Source organism: Pseudophryne corroboree, chromosome 6 (genome assembly GCF_028390025.1).
Source record: "Pseudophryne corroboree isolate aPseCor3 chromosome 6, aPseCor3.hap2, whole genome shotgun sequence".
Classification (NCBI taxonomy): Eukaryota; Metazoa; Chordata; class Amphibia; order Anura; family Myobatrachidae; genus Pseudophryne; species Pseudophryne corroboree.
This window is the reverse complement of record NC_086449.1, coordinates 6,841,544-6,866,423: the sequence shown is the minus strand read 5'-3', so window position 1 is coordinate 6,866,423 and position 24,880 is coordinate 6,841,544. Positions and strand designations below refer to the sequence as shown.

The following is a 24,880-nucleotide window of genomic DNA, read 5'->3' as shown; positions in this document are numbered from 1 at the left end:
TCCCTCTTTCTATCTCTCCCTCTCTTTATCTTCTCCTCTTCCTGTCTTCCTTCCTCTTCCTACCTATGTCTCTACCTACCTCTCCCTCTTTCTATCTCTCCCTCTCTTTCTCTTCTCCTCTTCCTGTCTTCCTTCCTCTTTCTCTCTCTGTACCTATGTCTCTACCTACCTCTCCTCTCCCTCTTTCTATCTCTCCCTCTCTTTCTCTTCTCCTCTTCCTGTCTTCCTTCCTCTTTCTCTCTCTGTACCTATGTCTCTACCTACCTCTCCTCTCCCTCTTTCTATCTCTCCCTCTCTTTCTCTTCTCCTCTTCCTGTCTTCCTTCCTCTTTCTCTCTCTGTACCTATGTCTCTACCTACCTCTCCTCTCCCTCTTTCTATCTCTCCCTCTCTTTCTCTTCCCCTCTTCCTGTCTTCCTTCCTCTTTCTCTCTCTGTACCTATGTCTCTACCTACCTCTCCTCTCCCTCTTTCTATCTCTCCCTCTCTTTCTCTTCTCCTCTTCCTGTCTTCCTTCCTCTTTCTCTCTCTGTACCTATGTCTCTACCTACCTCTCCTCTCCCTCTTTCTATCTCTCCCTCTCTTTCTCTTCTCCTCTTCCTGTCTTCCTTCCTCTTTCTCTCTCTGTACCTATGTCTCTACCTACCTCTCCTCTCCCTCTTTCTATCTCTCCCTCTCTTTCTCTTCTCCTCTTCCTGTCTTCCTTCCTCTTTCTCTCTCTGTACCTATGTCTCTACCTACCTCTCCTCTCCCTCTTTCTATCTCTCCCTCTCTTTATCTTCTCCTCTTCCTGTCTTCCTTCCTCTTCCTACCTATGTCTCTACCTACCTCTCCCTCTTTCTATCTCTCCCTCTCTTTCTCTTCTCCTCTTCCTGTCTTCCTTCCTCTTTCTCTCTCTGTACCTATGTCTCTACCTACCTCTCCTCTCCCTCTTTCTATCTCTCCCTCTCTTTCTCTTCTCCTCTTCCTGTCTTCCTTCCTCTTTCTCTCTCTGTACCTATGTCTCTACCTACCTCTCCTCTCCCTCTTTCTATCTCTCCCTCTCTTTCTCTTCTCCTCTTCCTGTCTTCCTTCCTCTTTCTCTCTCTGTACCTATGTCTCTACCTACCTCTCCTCTCCCTCTTTCTATCTCTCCCTCTCTTTCTCTTCTCCTCTTCCTGTCTTCCTTCCTCTTTCTCTCTCTGTACCTATGTCTCTACCTACCTCTCCTCTCCCTCTTTCTATCTCTCCCTCTCTTTCTCTTTCCCTCTTCCTGTCGTCCTTCCTCTTTCTCTCTCTCCTTTTCCCTCCCTCTCTTTGGGGAACATTTACTAAGCAGTGAAAAGAGCGGAGAAGTGAGCCAGTGGAGAAATTTCCCCATCAACCAATCAGCAGCTCTGTATCATTTTATAGTATGCAAATTATAGATGTTACTTCAGTGCTGATTGGTTGCCATGGGCAACTTCTCCACTGGCTAACTTCTCCGCTCTTATCACTGCTTAGTAAATGTACCCCTTTATCTCTCCCTACATATCTCTCCTCCTTCTCTCTCTCCCTCTCTATTTATCTCTCTCTCCCTCTCTATTTATCTCTCCCTCTCTTTCTTTCTTTCTTTCTCTTCTCCTCTTCCTGTCTTCCTTCCTCTTTCTCTCTCTGTACCTATGTCTCTACCTACCTCTCCTCTCCCTCTTTCTATCTCTCCCTCTCTTTCTCTTTCCCTCTTCCTGTCGTCTTTCCTCTTTCTCTGTCTCCTCCCCCCCCCCTCTCTTTATCTCTCCCTACTTATCTCTCCTCCTTCTCTCTCTCCCTCTCTATCTCTCTCTCTCTCTCTCTCTCTCTCTCTAACTCTCCTCTCTCTCTTTGGTTCCATGAGAAGTAGAATCTGGTTGGTTGCTATGGGCAACGTCCCATCTTACATAGAACTCCCATCTTAGTAAATGTACCCGTTTCTCTCTCTGGAGCCCATGTATCATAGATGGCCTGTGCAGTGTGATCTGTGTGCGATATTAGTACCCAGGATGGAATTGCAGAATGTGATCGCATTGGATGAACGTATTATTCTGCCCCCGTAGGGAGAGGGGCTCCAAACAGAGCTCATCCCTGCAATGTGCTGTAAGGGCAGCACGGATGGTGTAGTGGGTAGCATTACTGTCTCACAGCAATGAGGTCGTGGGTTTGATTCCCACCATGGCCTTAATTGTGTGGAGTTTGTATGTTCTCTCCATGCTTGCGTTGGTTAATTGGGTCTTCCAAAAATGAACCCTAGTGTGAATGTGTGTGCGTGTACATGTGGTGGGGAATATAGAGTGTAAGCTCCACTGGGGCAGGGACTTATGGGAATGGCCAAATAATTCTCTGTACAGCGCTGCGGAATATGTGTGCGCTATATAAATACCTGGTAGTAATAATAATAAATAAGGGCTGCCGGGGCTGCGTTGTATATGGGGTAACTGGAATTACCCTCCGCACCGAAACCCTGGCGACCGTATGGAAATGCGGTAGATACCCAGAAAACAGGGGTTTTACCGCATCTTTCCTCTAGTGCATCCCGCAATCTGTCTCCTGATATTCTCTCTAGTGTCACCGTCTCTGAGCGCCTCAGACCTCACCTACATACAGTCTCTCTCACACAGCGCTGTCTCTCTCTGTCTCACGGCACTCTCTCTCTGTCTCCTGATATTCTCTCTAGTGTCACCGTCTCTGAGCGCCTCAGACCTCACCTACATACAGTCTCTCTCACACAGCGCTGTCTCTCTCTGTCTCACGGCACTCTCTCTCTGTCTCCTGATATTCTCTCTAGTGTCACCGTCTCTGAGCGCCTCAGACCTCACCTACATACAGTCTCTCTCACACAGCGCTGTCTCTCTCTGTCTCACGGCACTCTCTCTCTGTCTCCTGATATTCTCTCTAGTGTCACCGTCTCTGAGCGCCTCAGACCTCACCTACATACAGTCTCTCTCACACAGCGCTGTCTCTCTCTGTCTCACGGCACTCTCTCTCTGTCTCCTGATATTCTCTCTAGTGTCACCGTCTCTGAGCGCCTCAGACCTCACCTACATGCAGTCTCTCTCACACAGCGCTGTCTCTCTCTGTCTCACGGCACTCTCTCTCTGTCTCCTGATATTCTCTCTAGTGTGTCACTGTCTCTGAGCGCCTCAGACCTCACCTACATACAGTCTCTCTCACACATCGCTGTCTCTCTCTGTCTCCTGATATTCTCTCTAGTATGTCACCGTCTCTGAGCGCCTCAGACCTCACCTACATACAGTCTCTCTCTCTCTGTCTCACAGCGCTCTCTCTCTCTGTCTCCTGTCACCGTCTCTGAGCTCCTCAGACCTCACCAACATACAGTCTCTCTCTCTCTGTCTCACAGCGCTCTCTCTCTCTGTCTCCTGTCACCGTCTCTGAGCTCCTCAGACCTCACCTACATACAGTCTCTATCTGTCTCTCTCTATCTATCTCACAGCTCTGTCTCTCTCTGTCTCACGGCACTCTCTCTCTGTCTCCTGATATTCTCTCTAGTATGTCACCGTCTCTGAGCGCCTCAGACCTCACCTACATACAGTCTCTCTCTCTCTGTCTCACAGCGCTCTCTCTCTCTGTACCACGACGCTCTCTCTCTGTCTCACGGTGCTCTCTCTATGTACCACGGCACTCTCTCTCTGTCTCACAGCGCCCTCTCTCTCTCTGTCTCATGGTGCTCTCTCTCTGTCTCACAGCGCTCTCTCTCTATCTCACGGTGCTCTCTCTCTGTCTCACGGTGCTCTCTCTCTGTCTCACGGTGCTCTATCTCTGTCGCACGGCGCTCTCTCTCTCTCTGTCTCTCAGCACTCTCTCTCTGTCTCTCAGCGCTCTCTCTCTGTCTCTCAGCGCTCTCTCTCTGTCTCTCAGCGCTCTCTCTCTGTCTCTCTGTCTTACAGCACTCTCTCTGTCTCACAGCGCTCTCTCTCTGTCTCGCAGCGCTCTCTCCCAGTCACACTCCCCTAGCGCAGTCTCTCCTTACCTTGATGTTCCAGACACATTTCTTACTGTGAGGATAATAATTAGGGAATCCCTCGCTGGCAATGTAGCCAGAATCTCCAGTGATGTCTCCGCCGCACAGAAACACCGGCCTAAATGTGGGAGAGAAGAGGATAGTATGAGAGATACAATCACCCCGCTCACAGTGTTTATCCTGTACTATGCACGTAAAATAGTTCCTTGTACAATCACCAGAGGGCGCCAGACCTACAGTGTTATACCTTCTACAAACACCAGAGGGTGCTACACCTACAGTGTTATACCTTGTACAAACATCAGATGGCACTACACCTACAGTGTTATACCTTGTACAAACACCAGAGGGTGCTACACCTACAGTGGTACACCTTGTACAAACATCAGATGGCACTACACCTACAGTGTTATACCTTGTACAAACATCAGATGGCACTACACCTACAGTGTTATACCTTGTACAAACACCAGAGGGCGCTACACCTACAGTGTTATACCTTGTGCAAACACCAGAGGGCGCTACACCTACAGTGTTATACCTTGTACAAACACCAGAGGGCGCTACACCTACAGTGCTATACCTTGTACAAACACCAGAGGGCGCCACACCTACAATGTTATACCTTCTACAAACACCAGAGGGTGCTACACCTACAGTGTTATACCTTGTACAAACACCAGAGTGCGCTACACCTACAGTGTTATACCTTCTACAAACACCAGAGGGTGCTACACCTACAGTGTTATACCTTGTACAAACACCAGAGTGCGCTACACCTACAGTGTTCTACCTTGTACAAACACCAGAGGGCGCTAGACCTACAGTGTTATACTTTGTATAAACACCAGAGGGCGCCACACCTACAGTGTTATACCTTGTACAAACACCAGAGGGCACTAGACCTACGGTGTTATACTTTGTATAAACACCAGAGGGCACTACACCTACCGTGTTATACCTTGTACAAACACCAGAGGGCACTACACCTACAGTGCTATACCTTGTACAAATACCAGAGGCGGCTATACCTATAGTGTTATACCTTCTACAAACACCGGAGGGCGCTACATCTACTGTGTTATACCATGTACAAACACAGGAGGGTGCTACACCTACAGTGTTGTACCTTGTACAAACACCAGAGGGCGCTAGACCTACAGTGTTATACCTTGTACAAACACCAGAGGGCACTACACCTACAGTGCTATACCTTGTACAAACACAGGAGGGTGCTACACCTACAGTGTTATACCTTGTACAAACATCAGATGGCACTACACCTACAGTGTTATACCTTGTACAAACACCAGAGGGTGCTACACCTACAGTGGTACACCTTGTACAAACACCAGAGGGCGCTAGACCTACAGTGTTATACCTTGTACAAACACCAGAGGGTGCTACACCTACAGTGTTATACCTTGTACAAACACCAGAGGGCGCTACATCTACAGTGTTCTACCGTGTACAAACACCAGAGGGCGCTACACCTACAGTGTTATACCTTGTACAAACACCAGTGGGCGCTACACCTACAGTGTTATTCCTTGTACAAACACCAGAGGGCGCTACACCTACAGTGTTATACCTTGTACAAACACCAGAGGGCGCTAGACCTACACTGTTATTCCTTGTACAAACACCAGAGGGCGCCACACCTTCAGTTTTATAACTTGCACAAACACCAGAAGGCACTACACCTACAGTGTTATACCTTGTACAAACGCCAGAGGGTGCTACACCTACAGTGTTATACCTTGTACAAACACCAGAGGCCGCTAGACCTACAGTGTTATACTTTGTACAAACACCAGAGGGCGCTGCACCTACAGTGTTATACCTTGTACAAACACCAGAGGGCACTACACCTACAGTGTTATACTTTGTACAAACACCAGAGGGCGCTAGACCTACAGTATTATACCTGGTACAAACACCAGAGGATGCTACACCTACAGTGTTATACCTTGTACAAACACCAGAGGGCGCTAGACCTACACTGTTATTCCTTGTACAAACACCAGAGGGTGCCACACCTTCAGTTTTATAACTTGCACAAACACCAGAAGGCACTACACCTACAGTGTTATACATTGTCAAACGCCAGAGGGCACTACACCTACAGTGTTATACATTGTACAAACACCAGAGGGCGCTACACTTACAGTGTTATCCCTTGTATAAACACCAGAGGGCGCTACACCTACATTGTTATACCTTGTATAAACCCCCAGAGGGCGCCACACCTAGAGTGTTATACCTTGTACAAACACCAGAGGGCGCTAGACCTACAGCGTTATACCTTGTACAAACACCAGAGGGCGCTAGACCTACAGTGTTATACCTCGTACAAACACCAGAGGGCGCCACACCTAGAGTGTTATACCTTGTACAAACACCAGAGGGCGCTAGACCTACAGCGTTATACCTTGTACAAACACCAGAGGGCGCTACACCTAAAGTGTTATACCTTGTACAAACACCAGAGGGCGCCACACCTAGAGTGTTATACCTTCTACAAACACCAGAGGGCGCTAGACCTACAGCGTTATACCTTGTACAAACACCAGAGGGCGCTACACCTACAGTGTTATACCTTGTACAAACACCAGAGGGCGCTACACCTACAGTGTTATACCTTGTACAAACACCAGAGGGCACTACACCTACCGTGTTATACCTCAGTGATGTCCTAGGTTCCTGATAAGCTGCGTTCTGTCTGATAACTAGCCAGAGGTGCATGATTCTGTCTTTGTGGTGATATATAGGGGTAAATTTACTAAGGTGGGAGATTTTTAGAACTGGTGATGTTGCCCATAGCAACCAATAAGATTCTGTCTATTATCTTCTAGAAGCAGCTAGATAAATGTTAAGTAGAATCTGATTGGTTGCGGTGAGCAGCATCACCAGTTCTAAAAAACTCCCACCTTAGTAAATTTACCCCATAGATGGACAGATATATACACAGAGGGACAGACAGTAACGACAGACGCTGACAGAGGGTAGCTCTGGGATCGGCTCTGCGCCCTGGATACCACACTTTTCTGGTTTTACCCAGCCGTGTTATTACGTTATATATATAGATGTGGAGAACGGGAGGGGAAATGAGGGCGTGACCACGAGCGAGGACAGAATAACACGGGTTACGGGAGCACCTCTTCTCAGGGGATCATCACACTTGTTAGGATGATAAATGGGCCTCTCTGCGAGGAGTCCTGGAAAACATGCACTGCTGGGTTTCCCTGAGGCAGAGCCGGCCTTAGGCATAGGCAAACTAGGCAAATGCCTAGGGCATTTGGTATGCGTAGGGGCACCAGCAGCTTCTGCTGATTAAAATGATATGCAGCATGCCTATATTCTGTGTGTGACTGCGGCTGTATCTGCATACGAAATGCTACATTGCGTGTATTCCTGGAAATCACTGTAATGTAGCATTTTGTATGCAGATACAGCCACAGTTGCACACAGAATATAGGCATGCTGCATATCATTTTAATCAGCAGAAGCTGCTTGTGCATCCTAGCCACATAGTAATGCAAATAAGATGCATTTTCATAAACAAAAGGCGCCCGACGTTAGCAGAGCTGCCAGCTGACTCATGCCAGGCATCAACTAGCGGCAGTGCTAGGGGGCACCAGCCAAAATCTTGCCTAGGGCATCATATTGGTTAGGGCCGGCTCTGCCCTGAGGACTGGAGAAGGCTTTATACAGGTCATGTGATCAGGACGCCTGCTGGCCGGTATATAGTACTGACCAGTATTAGTGGCGCCAAGGACAGGGGTGAGACCCAGTAGCCAGAAAGACTGTACACAGTGATATATGTATGTATGCAACCATTGTATGTGACCGGTTCAGGGGGACTTGTAATACACATTTATTTATTGTATATCTATATAATGGTATCCGGTCTCTAGGTCGAGAGTAACTAGGTAGACAGGGTCTCTAGGTCGAGATGTTCTAGGTCGACAGGTCAAAAGGTCGACATGAGATAATAATGTGTATTTGTGTGCGTCATCCAGAAGATGACGAGAAGAGATCATCAGAAGTGGTACTGTGCAGTTATACAAACACACGAGGAATAAATACTGAGAAGAGATCATCAGAAGTGGCACTGTGCAGTTATACAAACACACGAGGAATAGATACTGAGAAGAGATCATCAGAAGTGGCACTGTGCAGTTGTACAAACACACGAGGAATAGATACTGAGAAGAGATCATCAGAAGTGGCACTGTGCAGTTGTACAAACACACGAGGAATAGATACTGAGAAGAGATCATCAGAAGTGGCACTGTGCAGTTATACAAACACACGAGGAATAAATACTGAGAAGAGATCATCAGAAGCGGCACTGTGCAGTTATACAAACACACGAGGAATAGATACTGAGAAGAGATCATCAGAAGTGGCACTGTGCAGTTATACAAACACACGAGGAATAAATACTGAGAAGAGATCATCAGAAGTGGCACTGTGCAGTTATACAAACACACGAGGAATAGATACTGAGAAGAGATCATCAGAAGTGGCACTGTGCAGTTATACAAACACACGAGGAATAGATACTGAGAAGAGATCATCAGAAGTGGTACTGTGCAGTTATACAAACACACGAGGAATAGATACTGAGAAGAGATCATCAGAAGTGGCACTGTGCAGTTGTACAAACACACGAGGAATAGATACTGAGAAGAGATAATCAGAAGTGGCACTGTGCAGTTATACAAACACACGAGGAATAGATACTGAGAAGAGATCATCAGAAGTGGCACTGTGCAGTTGTACAAACACACGAGGAATAGATACTGAGAAGAGATCATCAGAAGTGGCACTGTGCAGTTATACAAACACACGAGGAATAGATACTGAGAAGAGATCATCAGAAGTGGCACTGTGCAGTTGTACAAACACACGAGGAATAGATACTGAGAAGAGATCATCAGAAGTGGTACTGTGCAGTTATACAAACACACGAGGAATAGATACTGAGAAGAGATCATCAGAAGTGGCACTGTGCAGTTGTACAAACACACGAGGAATAGATACTGAGAAGAGATCATCAGAAGTGGCACTGTGCAGTTATACAAACACACGAGGAATAGATACTGAGAAGAGATCATCAGAAGTGGCACTGTGCAGTTATACAAACACACGAGGAATAGATACTGAGAAGAGATCATCAGAAGTGGCACTGTGCAGTTATACAAACACACGAGGAATAGATACTGAGAAGAGATCATCAGAAGTGGTACTGTGCAGTTATACAAACACACGAGGAATAGATACTGAGAAGAGATCATCAGAAGTGGCACTGTGCAGTTATACAAACACACGAGGAATAGATACTGAGAAGAGATCATCAGAAGTGGTACTGTGCAGTTATACAAACACACGAGGAATAGATACTGAGAAGAGATCATCAGAAGTGGTACTGTGCAGTTATACAAACACACGAGGAATAGATACTGAGAAGAGATCATCAGAAGTGGCACTGTGCAGTTGTACAAACACACGAGGAATAGATACTGAGAAGAGATCATCAGAAGTGGCACTGTGCAGTTGTACAAACACACGAGGAATAGATACTGAGAAGAGATCATCAGAAGTGGCACTGTGCAGTTGTACAAACACACGAGGAATAGATACTGAGAAGAGATAATCAGAAGTGGTACTGTGCAGTTGTACAAACACACGAGGAATAGATACTGAGAAGAGATCATCAGAAGTGGCACTGTGCAGTTGTACAAACACACGAGGAATAGATACTAAGAAGAGATCATCAGAAGTGGCACTGTGCAGTTATACAAACACACGAGGAATAGATACTGAGAAGAGATCATCAGAAGCGGCACTGTGCAGTTATACAAACACACGAGGAATAGATACTGAGAAGAGATCATCAGAAGTGGCACTGTGCAGTTATACAAACACACGAGGAATAGATATTGAGAAGAGATCATCAGAAGTGGTACTGTGCAGTTATACAAACACACGAGGAATAGATACTGAGAAGAGATCATCAGAAGTGGTACTGTGCAGTTATACAAACACACGAGGAATAGATACTGAGAAGAGATCATCAGAAGTGGTACTGTGCAGTTGTACAAACACACGAGGAATAGATACTGAGAAGAGATCATCAGAAGTGGCACTGTGCAGTTGTACAAACACACGAGGAATAGATACTGAGAAGAGATCATCAGAAGTGGTACTGTGCAGTTATACAAACACACGAGGAATAGATACTGAGAAGAGATCATCAGAAGTGGTACTGTGCAGTTATACAAACACACGAGGAATAGATACTGAGAAGAGATCATCAGAAGTGGTACTGTGCAGTTGTACAAACACACGAGGAATAGATACTGAGAAGAGATAATCAGAAGTGGCACTGTGCAGTTGTACAAACACACGAGGAATAGAAACTGAGAAGAGATCATCAGAAGTGGCACTGTGCAGTTATACAAACACACGAGGAATAGATACTGAGAAGAGATCATCAGAAGTGGCACTGTGCAGTTATACAAACACACGAGGAATAGATACTGAGAAGAGATCATCAGAAGTGGCACTGTGCAGTTATACAAACACACGAGGAATAGATACTGAGAAGAGATCATCAGAAGTGGTACTGTGCAGTTATACAAACACACGAGGAATAGATACTGAGAAGAGATCATCAGAAGTGGCACTGTGCAGTTATACAAACACACGAGGAATAGATACTGAGAAGAGATAATCAGAAGTGGCACTGTGCAGTTGTACAAACACACGAGGAATAGATACTGAGAAGAGATAATCAGAAGTGGCACTGTGCAGTTGTACAAACACACGAGGAATAGATACTGAGAAGAGATCATCAGAAGTGGCACTGTGCAGTTGTACAAACACACGAGGAATAGATACTGAGAAGAGATCATCAGAAGTGGCACTGTGCAGTTGTACAAACACACGAGGAATAGATACTGAGAAGAGATCATCAGAAGTGGCACTGTGCAGTTATAAAAACACATAAGTATGTGTGTGTCGGTATGCATGTATGTAATAAAGTTTTACTATCACGGTGTGTGTGTTCTGTTTTTTGTTGGGTATTTTTTTTGTAGTAGTACTACAGGTACCAGCGGGCCCATTTTTCCACCGCATGCTGTTACTTGTGGTTCTCCAAGTACCAGCTTGCGGGGAGGCTTGCTGGGACTTGTAGTACTGCTACAAAAAAAAACAATATTCTTCTTTTTACACTTGGCTATCAGCCCAGCATCCGCCGCCCTTGGATGGGGGGGACAGCCTCGGGCTTCACCCCTGGCCCTTGGGTGCCTTGATTTAAGGGGTCCCCACTCCTCCAGGGTACCCCGGGCAGGGGTGACTAGTTGGGTATGTAATGCCAGGGCCGCAGGGACCGATATAAAAGTGTCCCCCGGCTGTGGCATTATCTCTCTGACTAGTGGAGCCCGGTGCTGGTGTTAAAAATACGGGGGACCCCTACGCTTTTTGTCCCCCGTATTTTTGGCACCAGGACCAGGCACAGAGCCCGGTGCTGGTTGTTTAAATATGGGGGATCCCCAGTCAATTTCCCCCCCCATATTTTTTCAACCAGGACCGGCTCAAAGAGCCCGAGGCTGGTTATGCTTAGGAGGAGGGACCCCACGCATTGTTTTTTTGTGAATTCTAACTCTTTAAACACTTTTTTAAGGTACACAATGAAGCCCTGCACGGATCTCACAGATCCGGCCGGGATTCATTGTGTTAAGTCAGGCAGTGTTTTACTAATCACTCCCGTAAAACACTGGCCGAAATTACGAATTACATCGACATCGGAAAAAACGAAAATGCAGAATACGACAGCATAGTAAATGAGGCGTACAAAATTCAAAAAGTTGCAAATTCACACATTCGATGTCATTCGTGTTTGAACTTTAACCACATTCAGAAAAATACGAATTTTAGTAAATATACCCCTAGGAATGGATACTGAGAACAGATAATCAGAAGTGGCACTGTGCAGTTGTACAAACACACTAGGAACAGATACTGGGCACAGATCATCAGAAATTGTACTGTGCAGTTGTACAAACACACTAGGAACAGATACTGGGCACAGATCAAGAGAAGTGACACTATGCAGATGTCCAAACCTACTCGGAAGAGATACTGAGCACAGATAAAGAGGAGCAGTACTGTGCATTTGTTACGATATGCACAAGAAGAACACATACTAAAAATGACATCCAAGAGCAGTGGTACTGGGCAGTTCATGCCTACAGGATAATGAGAATTGCTCCCACAATATGAAGTAGGTGGTACTGTGTAGATGGAGCACACTGCACATACCAAATAACTCCTGTATATAAGACAGCAGGAGGAGTGGTACTGTGTGCCAGGAAGGACAGATCATGAAATAGGGGAAATAACTTGGTGGATCGGGTCCAGTCTGGGATGGGGGGGTGGTGGGGGGTCTGTTAGCGGGCAGCCGCACAGTCAGCCGCCCTGGGCACTTGCCACGTAGTCCGGGTTACGAGGGGGGCAGCACCCTTCTCCCATTAACCCATTCACGGCGGGAGACCAGCCACACCGTGCCACAGCTACACAGATCGGGTGCAGGCAGAGGGCAGTGTATGGGCAGTGTGCCCGGGCCACACTCACTGTCCCGTCTGTACGCATACTGTAGGTAAATTCCTGGATTTCCGACCGAGCGCCCTCCTCACACAGATAGGCCATTAAGCCTGTCAGTACAGTATACAGAGCGCCCTGTGTGCGCCCTGACAGCGGGGCCTTTATACGGGCGCCAAGTCAGTACACAGCTCGCATTGAGGCACAGACCGTCACCTCACCTAATTCTGCCTGACCTCTGAGACGCTCTGCTTACATCCGAACCCAGGAATCACCGCAGCAGGGGGGGGGGTTAAAGGAAGGTTCTGCAGTTCTGCAGTGTGGGGTATATTATAATGTAAGAACACGTATATGTACAGTTGGGCAGAGATGAGATTTATTCCCTGCTGAATGCATTATATTCCATTGTGCCTCAAACAACCCGCTGGGCCGGGCACGTGCCCCCCCTCACAGTGCCCTGCCAGCCCATTCATACTGGCTGCTGTGCTTCCTGGATTTACACCCCGCTGTGGAATGCAAACCGGCATCTGACACCTGCTCTGGCTATCTGGCACTTCCCGGCGCTGGTAGCCGGGTCCACCCGGAAGCCCCGCAGTTGTCTGTATGACTGTGACCCACAGGCCGGATGCGTCCCACAAGGCAATTAGGTCCAGCACGATTCATATTACAGCACCTGACAGATCACTTGTTTGTGAGGAGCTGGCGAAATTAATGTGCGGATGAATGTGTTTTATTTTTCCTGTGGGGGCCAATGTGTATTATATTTTCCATTAGGGGGCTATTGTTTTTGGTGGGTTGGAATTTAACTAGCACTCAGGGACGTGCGGTGAGGTAAACGGTTCAAGAGGCACTGGCTAGTACCAGAGCCAGATTTACACACAATATATGAGCACAAAGGGTTCATGTGGGCATTATACCCAGGTGCAGCAGTATATACATGTGTATTATACACAGGTGCAGCAGTTTATACATGTGGGCATTATACACAGGTGCAGCAGTATATACATGTGTATTATACACAGGTGCAGCAGTATATACATGTGGGCATTATACGCAGGTGCAGCAGTATATACATGTGGGCATTATACACAGGTGCAGCAGTATATACATATGGGCATTATACAAAGGTGCAGTGGTATATACATGTGGACAGTATACACAGGTGCAGCAGTATATACATGTGCGTGTTATACACAGGTGCAGCATATATACATGTGGGTATTATACACAGGTGCAGCAGTGTATACATGTGCGTGTTATACACAGGTGCAGCAGTATATACATGTGGGCATTATACACAGGTGCAGCAGTATATACATGTGGGCATTATACACAGGTGCAGCAGTATATACATGTGGGCATTATACACAGGTGCAGCAGTATATACATGTGGGCATTATACACAGGTGCAGCGGTATATACATGTGGGCATTATACACAGGTGCAGCAGTGTATACATGTGTGCATTATACACATGTGCAGCAGTATATATATGTGCGTGTTATACACAGGTGCAGCAGTATATACATGTGTGCATTATACACAGGTGCAGTGGTATATACATCTAGGTGTTATACACAGGTGCAGCAGTATATACATGTGCGTGTTATACACAGGTGCAGCAGTACATACATGTGCGTGTTATACACAGGTGCAGCAGTATATACATGTGGGCATTATACACAGGTGCAGCAGTATATACATGTGGGCATTATACACAGGTGCAGCAGTATATACATGTGGGCATTATACACAGGTGCAGCAGTATATACATGTGGACATTAATTCAAAATTGGAGCCGGCCACGAGCCAGTCTGAGCTTGCAGAGCGGCAGCCAATCAGGAGCTGCCACTGGGGCTGATCTTAATTAGCTGCCAGTCCGCAAGCTACCATTGGCTTGCAGTCGGCTCCAATTTCAAAATGCAGCCGGCGCTGTCTCTCTATGGCAGCCTGAGATGCTCTCCAATCCACACCACTGGTATGTGGGTCCCCTCTGGGTCTGGGCCCAGCCGTCCCCCCTGCTGGCAACCGTGGCTGCGGGGGCCAATCTCCAGAATGCATCACGGGCAGGGCTGGATTAAGGTCTGTGGTGGCCCTGGACTACAAACTTGTGGGGGCACCTATCAATTGGTAAAGGCTCATTACTCGGAACGCTGTTAGGGTTCCTTTCTTACCTGGCCCCATGGCTGGAGAGAAGGGAGGTGAGGCCAGGAGCCTCGTGCCTCATCTACACTGCCCTCTATCCTCCAGCCTATCAGCCAGCAATGGTCATGGCGCGCTGGTGATACCTCTCTAACCAGCCATAGATGCCCGGTCCCAGCGGCTGGCACAACATACGGTCACCTACTACCTGCCGAGAGGTGACTGCAGGCAAACACTACAAGTACAAAGTGTATATAAATATTTACTGTATGGAGAAATACGTCCCTGACCTGATGGGTTATGTCCTCTGCTCGCTGCCACGCCATTACCAGTCATTTATACACACATATACCACAGCGCTGTACACAGAGCATATTCCTGTCATCCACATCAGCCCCTGTCCCCGTGAGCTTACACTCTATATTCCCTATCACATGTACACACATATACCACAGCGCTGTACAGAGAGAGTGTGTAATTCACATCAGCCCCTGCCCCCGTGAGCTTACACTCTGTATTCCCTGTCACATGTACACACATATACCACAACGCTGTACAGAGTGTGTGTCATTCACATCAGCCCCTGCCCCCGTGAGCTTACACTCTGTATTCCCTGTCACATGTACACACACATATACCACAGCACTGTACAGAGAGAGTGTGTCATTCACATCAGCCCCTGCCCCCGTGAGCTTACACTCTGTATTCCCTATCACATGTACACACACATATACCACAGCGCTGTACAGAGATTGTCATTCACATCAGCCGCTGCCCCCGTGAGCTTACACTCTGTATTCCCTGTCACATGTACACACACATATACCACAGCGCTGTGCAGAGAGAGTGTGTCATTCACATCAGCCGCTGCCCCCGTGAGCTTACACTCTGTATTCCCTATCACATGTACACACACATATACCACAGCGCTGTACAGAGAGAGTGTGTCATTCACATCAGCCGCTGCCCCCGTGAGCTTACACTCTGTATTCCCTGTCACATGTACACACACATATACCACAGCACTGTACAGAGAGAGTGTGTCATTCACATCAGCCCCTGCCCCCGTGAGTTTACACTCTGTATTCCCTATCACATGTACACACACATATACCACAGCGCTGTACAGAGATTGTCATTCAAATCAGCCCCTGCCCCCGTGAGCTTACACTCTGTATTCCCTATCACATTGTAAACACACATATACCACAGCGCTGTACAGAGATTGTCATTCACATCAGCCCCTGCCCCCGTGAGCTTACACTCTGTATTCCCTATCACATGTACACACACATATACCACAGCGCTGTACAGAGATTGTCATTCACATCAGCCCCTGCCCCCGTGAGCTTACACTCTGTATTCCCTATCACATGTACACACATATACCACAACGCTGTACAGAGTGTGTGTCATTCACATCAGCCCCTGCCCCCGTGAGCTTACACTCTGTATTCCCTGTCACATGTACACACATATACCACAGCGCTGTACAGAGATTGTCATTCATATCAGCCCCTGCCCCCGTGAGCTTACACTCTGTATTCCCTGTCACATGTACACACATATACCACAGCGCTGTACAGAGTGTGTCATTCATATCAGCCCCTGCCCCCGTGAGCTTACACTCTGTATTCCCTATCACATGTACACACATATACCACAGCGCTGTACAGAGATTGTCACTCACATCAGCCCCTGCCCCCGTGAGCTTACACTCTGTATACCCTATCACATGTACACACACATATACCACAGCGCTGTACAGAGAGTGTGTCACTCACATCAGCCCCTGCCCCCGTGAGCTTACACTCTGTATTCCCTATCACAGTACAGTACCCACACATATACCACAGCGCTGTACAGAGAGTGTGTCATTCACATCTGCCCCCGTGAGCTTACACTCTATATTCCCTATCACAGTACCCAGGGGACACCCACGCAAACACATGGGATACATACAAACTCTGCACAGATAGGCTCTCTCTCTGCCATCCACTATGCCAGCTGAATCTCTCTATATATATATTCATACCCAAGAGATATTATATATGTATAGACCTAGAGTCCTGTACACAAGTCAGTATATATATATATATATATATAGAGAGAGAGAGAGAGAGAGAGAGAGAGAGAGAGTGCTATACACAAGTAATATGGAGAGAGACACAGAGCGTCGCTATACACAGGTTAGTACATAGTGTATATCTGCAGAGGAAGCCCTCACCTGGTGTAATTGGTGGTGGGGGTCTCTTGAGCCCAGCAGAGCCCCAGGCACAGAGTCAGGCAGAGGAAGAGACCGCTCCCCATGGTGCGGAGTGGCTGCAGGCTGGGGGGACAGGGAACGTTGGAGCAGGGGGTATCTGGAGCTCTTGTCTCTCAATGAAAGGAGCAGATGTGAGTGAGTGTCAGGCTTGGTGGTCAGGGGGAGGGGCAGAGATGGGAAACAGATGTGTAGTGTAACCGCTCTGGAGCACGCAGACCATTGGATGAGGGGCTTTCTGGAAAACTCCAGGCTTCCCGCTCTGGTACAACTGGAGCCAAGTGTCTCCTCTCTAGCAGCCCACTCCCCATTCCTGGCCCACCTATAAGCACTCCAGATGGGCCGCTGGCTGCTGTGGAGGTCGGTGGGATTGTGCAACGCAGCCACGTAGACCCCAGCATCTGCTGTGATTCTGCTACTGGAAAATAGTGATGGAGAACAGTCACATCCAGCGGCACAGCTAAGCCCCAACTAGGGCTGGCCACCAGGTCGGCCGCAGAGGGCACGGTCAGGGGTAGCATAGGAATTGCCCATGCTGCGTATGTTTATTACCGCCCTGCACTTGTGGACCCATGGAGCAATGTCAGGGTCATCCCCCCCCCCTTTTTTTCCATTTACAGCTATTTCTAACACTCTCGCAGCTCTTCCTGAGATCCTGGCAGCTTTGTGGCTAGACTTGCAGCCTTATCTCTGAGGATTGCAGCTCTTCCTGAGATCCTGGCAGCTTTGTGGCTAGACTTGCAACCTTTTCTCTGAGGATTGCAGCTCTTCCTGAGATCCTGGCAGCTTTGTGGCTAGACTTGCAACCTTATCTCTGAGGATTGCAGCTCTTCCTGAGATCCTGGCAGCTTTGTGGCTAGACTTGCAACCTTTTCTCTGAGGATTGCAGCTCTTCCTGAGATCCTGGCAGCTTTGTGGCTAGACTTGCAGCCTTATCTCTGAGTATTGCAGCTCTTCCTGAGATCCTGGCAGCTTTGTGGCTAGACTTGCAACCTTATCTCTGAGGATTGCAGCTCTTCCTGAGATCCTGGCAGCTTTGTGGCTAGACTTGCAACTTTATCTCTGAGGATTGCAGCTCTTCCTGAGATCCTGGCAGCTTTGTGGCTAGACTTGCAGCCTTATCTCTGAGGATTGCAGCTCTTCTTGAGATCCTGGCAGCTTTGTGGCTAGACTTGCAGCCTTATCTCTGAGGATTGCAGCTCTTCCTGAGATCCTGGCAGCTTTGTGGCTAGACTTGCAGCCTTATCTCTGAGGATTGCAGCTCTTCCTGAGATCCTGGCAGCTTTGTGGCTAAACTTGCAGCCTTATCTCTGAGGATTGCAGCTCTTCCTGAGATCCTGGCAGCTTTGTGGCTAGACTTGCAGCCTTATCTCTGAGGATTGCAGCTCTTCCTGAGAGCGTGGCAGCTTTGTGGCTAGACTTGCAGCCTTATCTCTGAGTATTGCAGCTCTTCCTGAGATCCTGGCAGCTTTGTGGCTAGACTAGCAGCCTTATCTCTGAGGATTGCAGCTCTTCCTGAGATCCTGGCAGCTTTGTGGCTAGACTTGCAGCCTTATCTTTGAGGATTGCAGCTCTTCCTGAGATCCTGGCAGCTTTGTGGCTAGACTTGCAGCCTTATCTCTGAGGATTGCAGCTCTTCCTGAGATCCTGGCAGCTTTGTGGCTAGACTTGCAGCCTTATCTCTGAGGATTGCAGCTCTTCCTGAGAGCGTGGCAGCTTTGTGGCTAGACTTGCAGCCTTATCTCTGAGGATTGCAGCTCTTCCTGAGATCCTGGCAGCTTTGTGGCTAGACTTGCAGCCTTATCTCTGAGGATTGCAGCTCTTCCTGAGATCCTGGCAGCTTTGTGGCTAGATTTGCAGCCTTATCTCTGAGGATTGCAGCTCTTCCTGAAAGCGTGGCAGCTTTGTGGCTAGACTTGCAGCCTTATCTCTGAGTATTGCAGCTCTTCCTGAGATCCTGGCAGCTTTGTGGCTAGACTTGCAGCCTTATCTCTGAGGATTGCAGCTCTGCCTGTCAGAATGGCCGCTTGCTCTGGTATTTTGTCTATGGAGTCGGAAATCGCTTCTCATTTCTTACAGACTCTAAAGGCAGGGCTGGGCCATTTCTGCCCTCCAGCTGCGGTTGAACTACACATACCAGCATACCCTGCAACAGTTTTGTCATGGCCAAATAGCAAAAATGCGACAGGGCATGCAGGGATGGATGTGTAGTTCAGCAACCGCTGGAGGGCCGCTTATTGCCCTCCCCTGCTCTCTGGGGTGGATTTACTAAGCTTCAACTCTTGCAAGCCGCCGCTTCTCACCGAACAGCAAAGAAATAAAAAGCAAAACGCGTCACTTTAAACACAGCGGAAGGTTACAGCCTCTGCTCCTCTTGCCAACCTCAGGCAGTGGCACCGAGTTGTGTGTGTGGAGGGGGGTACTAATTTCCCGCGCCCAGGTCTGATGGAGGGGCCCAGTGGGAGCCCAGACCCCTCCCCCCTTTACCTGGCAGCTTTTCTCCTCAGCCCAGGACATGCTGCTGTGTGCTGCAATGTAGCAGGGGAAGCGCTTAAAGAACAAGAGTGCATGACCGCGCCTCCTGTGATTAGGCCACACACCCTGAAAAGTACCTGGGCCCAGCCAGGCCCCTTACAGCCCTGGCCCCAGGCGGTAAATGTACTCAGTGTCCATTTTTGCAAATTGGAGATTTGCTAAAGTGAAAATCGTCAGGAAATCAACCAAAAGAACAACTTTAGAATAAGTTAGAACATCGGACCAACAAATATGTTTTTACACAGTAGCTGACTTTAGAAATGGGAGATTTACTAATGCAAACCGACCAAAAGCATATGACCAACCCACCAAAACAATAGATAGGCAGGTGAGTTTGGGAGAAGGACATCACTATTGTCTGTGCTGTGCTTCGTAGGGTTAAAAGTGCAGATCTGCGTAGAGTAGACTGTGAAGTGCTCTGTGTGTAAATCACCACAAGACTCTGGAGAACTGCAGAAGTGTGGCTTTACTAGCTGCAGCCATGCTGAATAATGGCTGCAGAGGCACTTCCTGTACAACAAACACTTCCTGTATGGCAAAGCGGATGGCAATGGTGCAACTTCGGCCCATCCGCATACTGCATACATCTACATACGCTCCTCCTTGAGTAATCTGAGGGGGCTTACAGCACCGCTGTGCAGTAAGAATGTCTCCGTTGAAAATTTAGACATTTGCAATGTTGACAGCAGAAGTTTGATATTTCTATTAGGGTTAGGGGCAGAATTACAGGAAAAAGAGTACGTCACAGGACAGAACGGTTCCCCTCCCCCAAAACGCCAATCGCACACGCAGTACGGCAGAGCCGTCTTAACAGCAGTGTAGGCCCCTGGGCACAGCAATGCACTGGGGCCCCTACCCATCCTCCAGCGGTAGGGGTGGGGGTGCTATCAGCGGCAGCTTTGATGTTCCGCGGGCGGTAGGGGGTGTCCTATCTTCCGCTCAGCATGTAGGACCTGGAGAAATAATTTCATCTAATTACTCCTTTACTGCACATACTGGGCAGGAAGGAGAACACTAAACTGTAGAAGGTGGCATTGGGCTGAATGAAGGGGACCTGGTACATGACTTTCAGGGTGGCAGGGGATGTTTAATATGTAGGGGAGGGGTCGATAGTGGAGTGGGCTTAATATTCATAATTTTCTGGTGGGAGAGCAGCTTGCTTTACTGCAGATATCTCCAGTTCCTGGAAATAGATTTCTTAGCTTTAATGGGATAACAAACTAGAGAGTCCCACCTTTCAGGAGGTACTGGGGACTTGGGGATCAGACTTCAGGAACCAGAGCAATCCACCAACAAACATATAAAACTGCATACCAGGCGTGTGGAGCTGGAGCAGGGATCAGCTGCTGGAAGGCTGATATCTCTGGTTCTGGGCATAGTAGAGACAAGTTGCCAGTGCTCACCAAAAGGGGAGAGTCCCGGCTTTTGGAGTATACCCTCAGAAAATCTCTAAGTTAGACAGAACCCGAGATATCTGGCTGGGAAGAACAATTAACTGGCTTGGACGGGGACCCCTGCTTTGAAGTCGGATATCTCCGGTTCCCTAGGGCCGATTTTCAAAAATCTGGTACCCCTGGAAAGAGGGGACTCTCAGCTATCAGCCTAGGGCCCTTTTACTCCTGGGGCCCTTGGGCAAGAGCCCATTGAGCCCATACGAAAAGACGGCCCTGCAGTACGGTAAAACATATGTTTCTGCAATTCTACAACTGCGCACAGCACCGGTTCTGCATCGTTACACGTTCAGCCCCTATTAGGCGCACAGCTCTGACATTTCCCCTTGAAAATGTGGCGCCATAGCACGACAGTTCATCCAGGGGTGGCCATCTTGGAAATCAGCTGCCCGGCCGCAGTTTCATTAATTATTTCCATCAGATTCCCGGGGTTAGATTATCAAGATGTTGGGTGTTATTTATGTCCAGTCTACCATCAGGATACGTCTGTATACGCCTTTACAGTGTGATATCATTGAGACTGGGGTGGTGATGTCTGTTACTTGTTGAAAACATTTTTTATTTAATGTAATTATGGAATTAAAAAAATCCAAAAACATTGCATTGACTGAAATGAAGTGGATGCATGCTTGTCGGAGGAGCCCCGGCAGTACCCCCCCCCCCCCCCCCCCACGGGCTGGGCACTCCACCTCCCAGCAATGACAGACTTTACAGGCCTATGGGACATATATCACACTACAAAAAGACTTCTGGCTTCTGAGCTGATTTTTTGTTGGTTTCGGCGTCTCAGGCTTTATTATAGTTATACAGAAATGCCCCCGTGTGGTGGAAGTGTGTGATGCACCCCGGGGAGTGGGACCGGAACATCCTGGGAGAGAGACGTGAGATCTGGAGGAGAGGGACATAGGAGACAGTGAGGGGAAAAGATGGCTGCCACCGCACAACGCTCTTCTGTTTCAACAAAGGTCTTAAGGTGCATACACACCGTGCCATATTACAAGCGACGTCGCTCATTTTCACCCTTCTGAGCGATATCGTTTGCAATATCGTGCAGCGTGTACGCTCCGAACAATAAACGATGCACGGTCCAGCGATTCATTATCGACCCGCTCTCTCGCCTGTGCATGCCGCTCAATTTGGACTTACCATTCAAAACTGCATGTTCAGGGCGGCCGCGGCGTGACGTCACTGACCGATATCGTTAATGATATCTTACAGTGTGTACGCACTACATCGGCCGACTGGGAGGGTAGGGAAAAACGCTATGCGATAACGCTCACAGAGGGTATCGTCAAGTGTGTACCCACCATTAGATGTCTTCTGACCCTGGCCTACAGGCAGGAGCGGATTTAGGGGTGAGGGCGTTGCAGTAGTCACGGATGGCTTTTGGCAGCTCTCTAGAGGGAATGAAGTGCCTGGTTCTGGATATGTTCCTCAGGTGACAGAATGAGGATTTGATTGTGGACCCTTTCTATACGCTGTATCCTTGGCAGATTGGTGCGAGGAGGAGGAGGCTCGGCCGTCTTTCGCTGGGATTGCAGCGAGATTGAAGTTAAAATTAATTAACAATTAGTTATATGGCTGGATGACTCTTACAGCTGATTGCTGCAGGCCAGATACTCTGGGTTGCGCTCCCCCAGAGGACGCTGTACAGCGCGGCAGGAGGCATCCACAATTTCGGCCCCCAGCATGCGAGCAAAAGGATTGCAAATTGCGCAATCCATATTTAATAGGGTTCTATGGGCCTCATTCAGTAAGGATGGCAGATGCTGCTAATTAGCAGAATTTGTTATACTTTGGCGCGCACGCTAGGGGGCCGCCCATCAACGGGCAAGGCCGCCCAGCATGCTGACCGCCGCCTCCCCCCCTTCAACAAGCACAAATTGTGAGCGCTTCGCAATTTCTGCTTGTCAGCAGAAACTGTGGGAGTCTCCTGCCGGCGCAGGAGACCCGACGCCATTTTAGCGGCTGTGTGTGACGTCACGCAGCCACCGTGATCACGCCCCCGACACGCCCCCATTCACACCGTACCACCCACCGTTTGTTCGGCTTCGCCCTCGCAACGCTCCGTCTCCCCCCTGGAAACGGAGCATTGCCTGCTTACCCCGCGACCGCCTCTGCCTGGCAGGCGATTGCATTTTCTGCGTCCCCCCCTTCCCCCATGCATCTTTTCAGCAAATATTCCGGTTGGCTTGCACACTGCGATCCAGCCTGAATGAGGCCCTATGTTCAGTGCACTGTTTGTGTTTGGGAGAAGTGAAGGATATATTGGGCCTAATTCAGACCTGACCGCTGTTGTGCGAATTTGCAAAGCGAACAATTATCGATCGTCTGCGCATGCGTACGGATTGTAATGTGCAGGTGCAATACCAAACTGCAAAAGAAATCAGCGTCTTTTTTGATCGCTAGGCGAACGCTGGCTGATTGACAGGAAGTGGACGTTTGTGGGTGGTTACTGGACGTTTTCTGGGAGTGTCAGGAAAACGCAGGCGTTCCCAAACGTTTTCAGGGCGGGTGTGTGACGTCGGCTCCGGCCCCGATCAGCCTGTTCTCATCCCACTGTAGGAGTAGGTCCTGGGCTGCGCACACACTGCACACACTGGAAAGATCATTCCATGGTGAGTGAGGTGCGAACGGATTTGCAGTTGGCCGGCGTTTGCAAAGCTTTTCACACAGCGTACGCAGACTTGCACGGGGCGGATTTTCACTGTCTGGGCGATGACTATCCGATTGCAAAACCTCTGCAAATTCACAGAGGAGCGATCAGGACCTTTGCACATCGGACATTTACCAGACACTCCATACTGCACACCCTCCAACATTTTAAACATAACAATCGGTACAAATTAGAAAAGGGGCGTGGCCACGGATACAGTGGGCGTGGCCACACCCCTTTTCCCATACTTTCAATGGAAGTTTGTAGAGACAAAAATCAGTACAGACCATAAAAAAAAGGTGCAGCTGGAGGGTATGAAATTGCACCCATATGGTCAGGGCCGGTTCTAGACCCTTTGGCGCCCCGGGCGGAAATTGGGTGTGTGGCTTCATACAGGGGGCGTGGTCAGTTACGCCCCCTGTACAGTGGAATAGCGCCGCTGAAAGAAAAAAAAACTTACTATCCCCGCTCCCGACTGCTGCAGATCTCCGCCGGCGCCGCTCCTTTCCTCGGATGACAGACACTAGAGGTCAATTATGACCCCTAGCGTCTGTCAGTCCCACAATGCTGTGCGGTGCGCGATGACGTCATTGCGCACCGCACAGCAAAGGTCCTCTACACGAAGGGAAAAAATACGCGTAGCGTCTAGTTTCCCTTCACAGCGGGGGACAGCGGGACCAGCGGGGGACACAGCGGGCAGCGGGGGGGGGGGGGCACAGAGTAGCGGCTCTTGCCATGGTGCGGCGCCTTCCGGATGGCGCCGGCACCCTCCAGAAGGCGGCGCCACGGGCAAAAGTCCTGCTTGCCCGTGGCAAGATCCGCTACTGCATATGGTAACTATATATTAACCAAACAGATCGTTCACCTCCTATACAGATTATTCACTAAGTGTTTTACATTGGCACCATTATTATCATTGAGTGTTTTTAGTGTTTTGTGTAAATGAAAATGTATTTGTACGTAGCCGGCTGTGTCCCTGTTTTTTTTATGGACATTTTTATATACAGTATATTGAACATTGGTTAAATATGCTACATAAGAGGATTATAATAATAAATATTCAGTTACAACATACATATATTTGGAATGGTGTTTTTTTTTCTCCATATCAGACTCTATGATGAGAACTAGAACAAAACTTTTATCCTATTTGTCTGCTGCGCTCACATGACTGCCTCAGCCAATCCCCTGTAAGAGTGCCCCATTTATACCCGCACTTGTCTCCAGTACACAGTCGGAACAACAAGGAACA

General features: G+C 48.4%; 1 protein-coding gene across 1 annotated transcript in view; it reads right to left on the bottom strand.

The window, feature by feature from the left end:
- The window catches only part of PCOLCE (procollagen C-endopeptidase enhancer), a 29,023-nt gene extending 11,868 nt beyond the window's left edge, over positions 1-17,155 (bottom strand). The window contains exons 1-2 of the mRNA XM_063930727.1: positions 16,951-17,155; positions 3,981-4,089 (exon numbers count right to left, since the gene is read on the bottom strand). Coding sequence (XP_063786797.1) covers positions 3,981-4,089; positions 16,951-17,033 — 192 coding nt within the window. The 5' untranslated portion in view covers positions 17,034-17,155. The remainder of the gene's footprint in view (positions 1-3,980; positions 4,090-16,950) is intronic.
- Between the last annotated feature and the right edge of the window lie 7,725 nt (positions 17,156-24,880).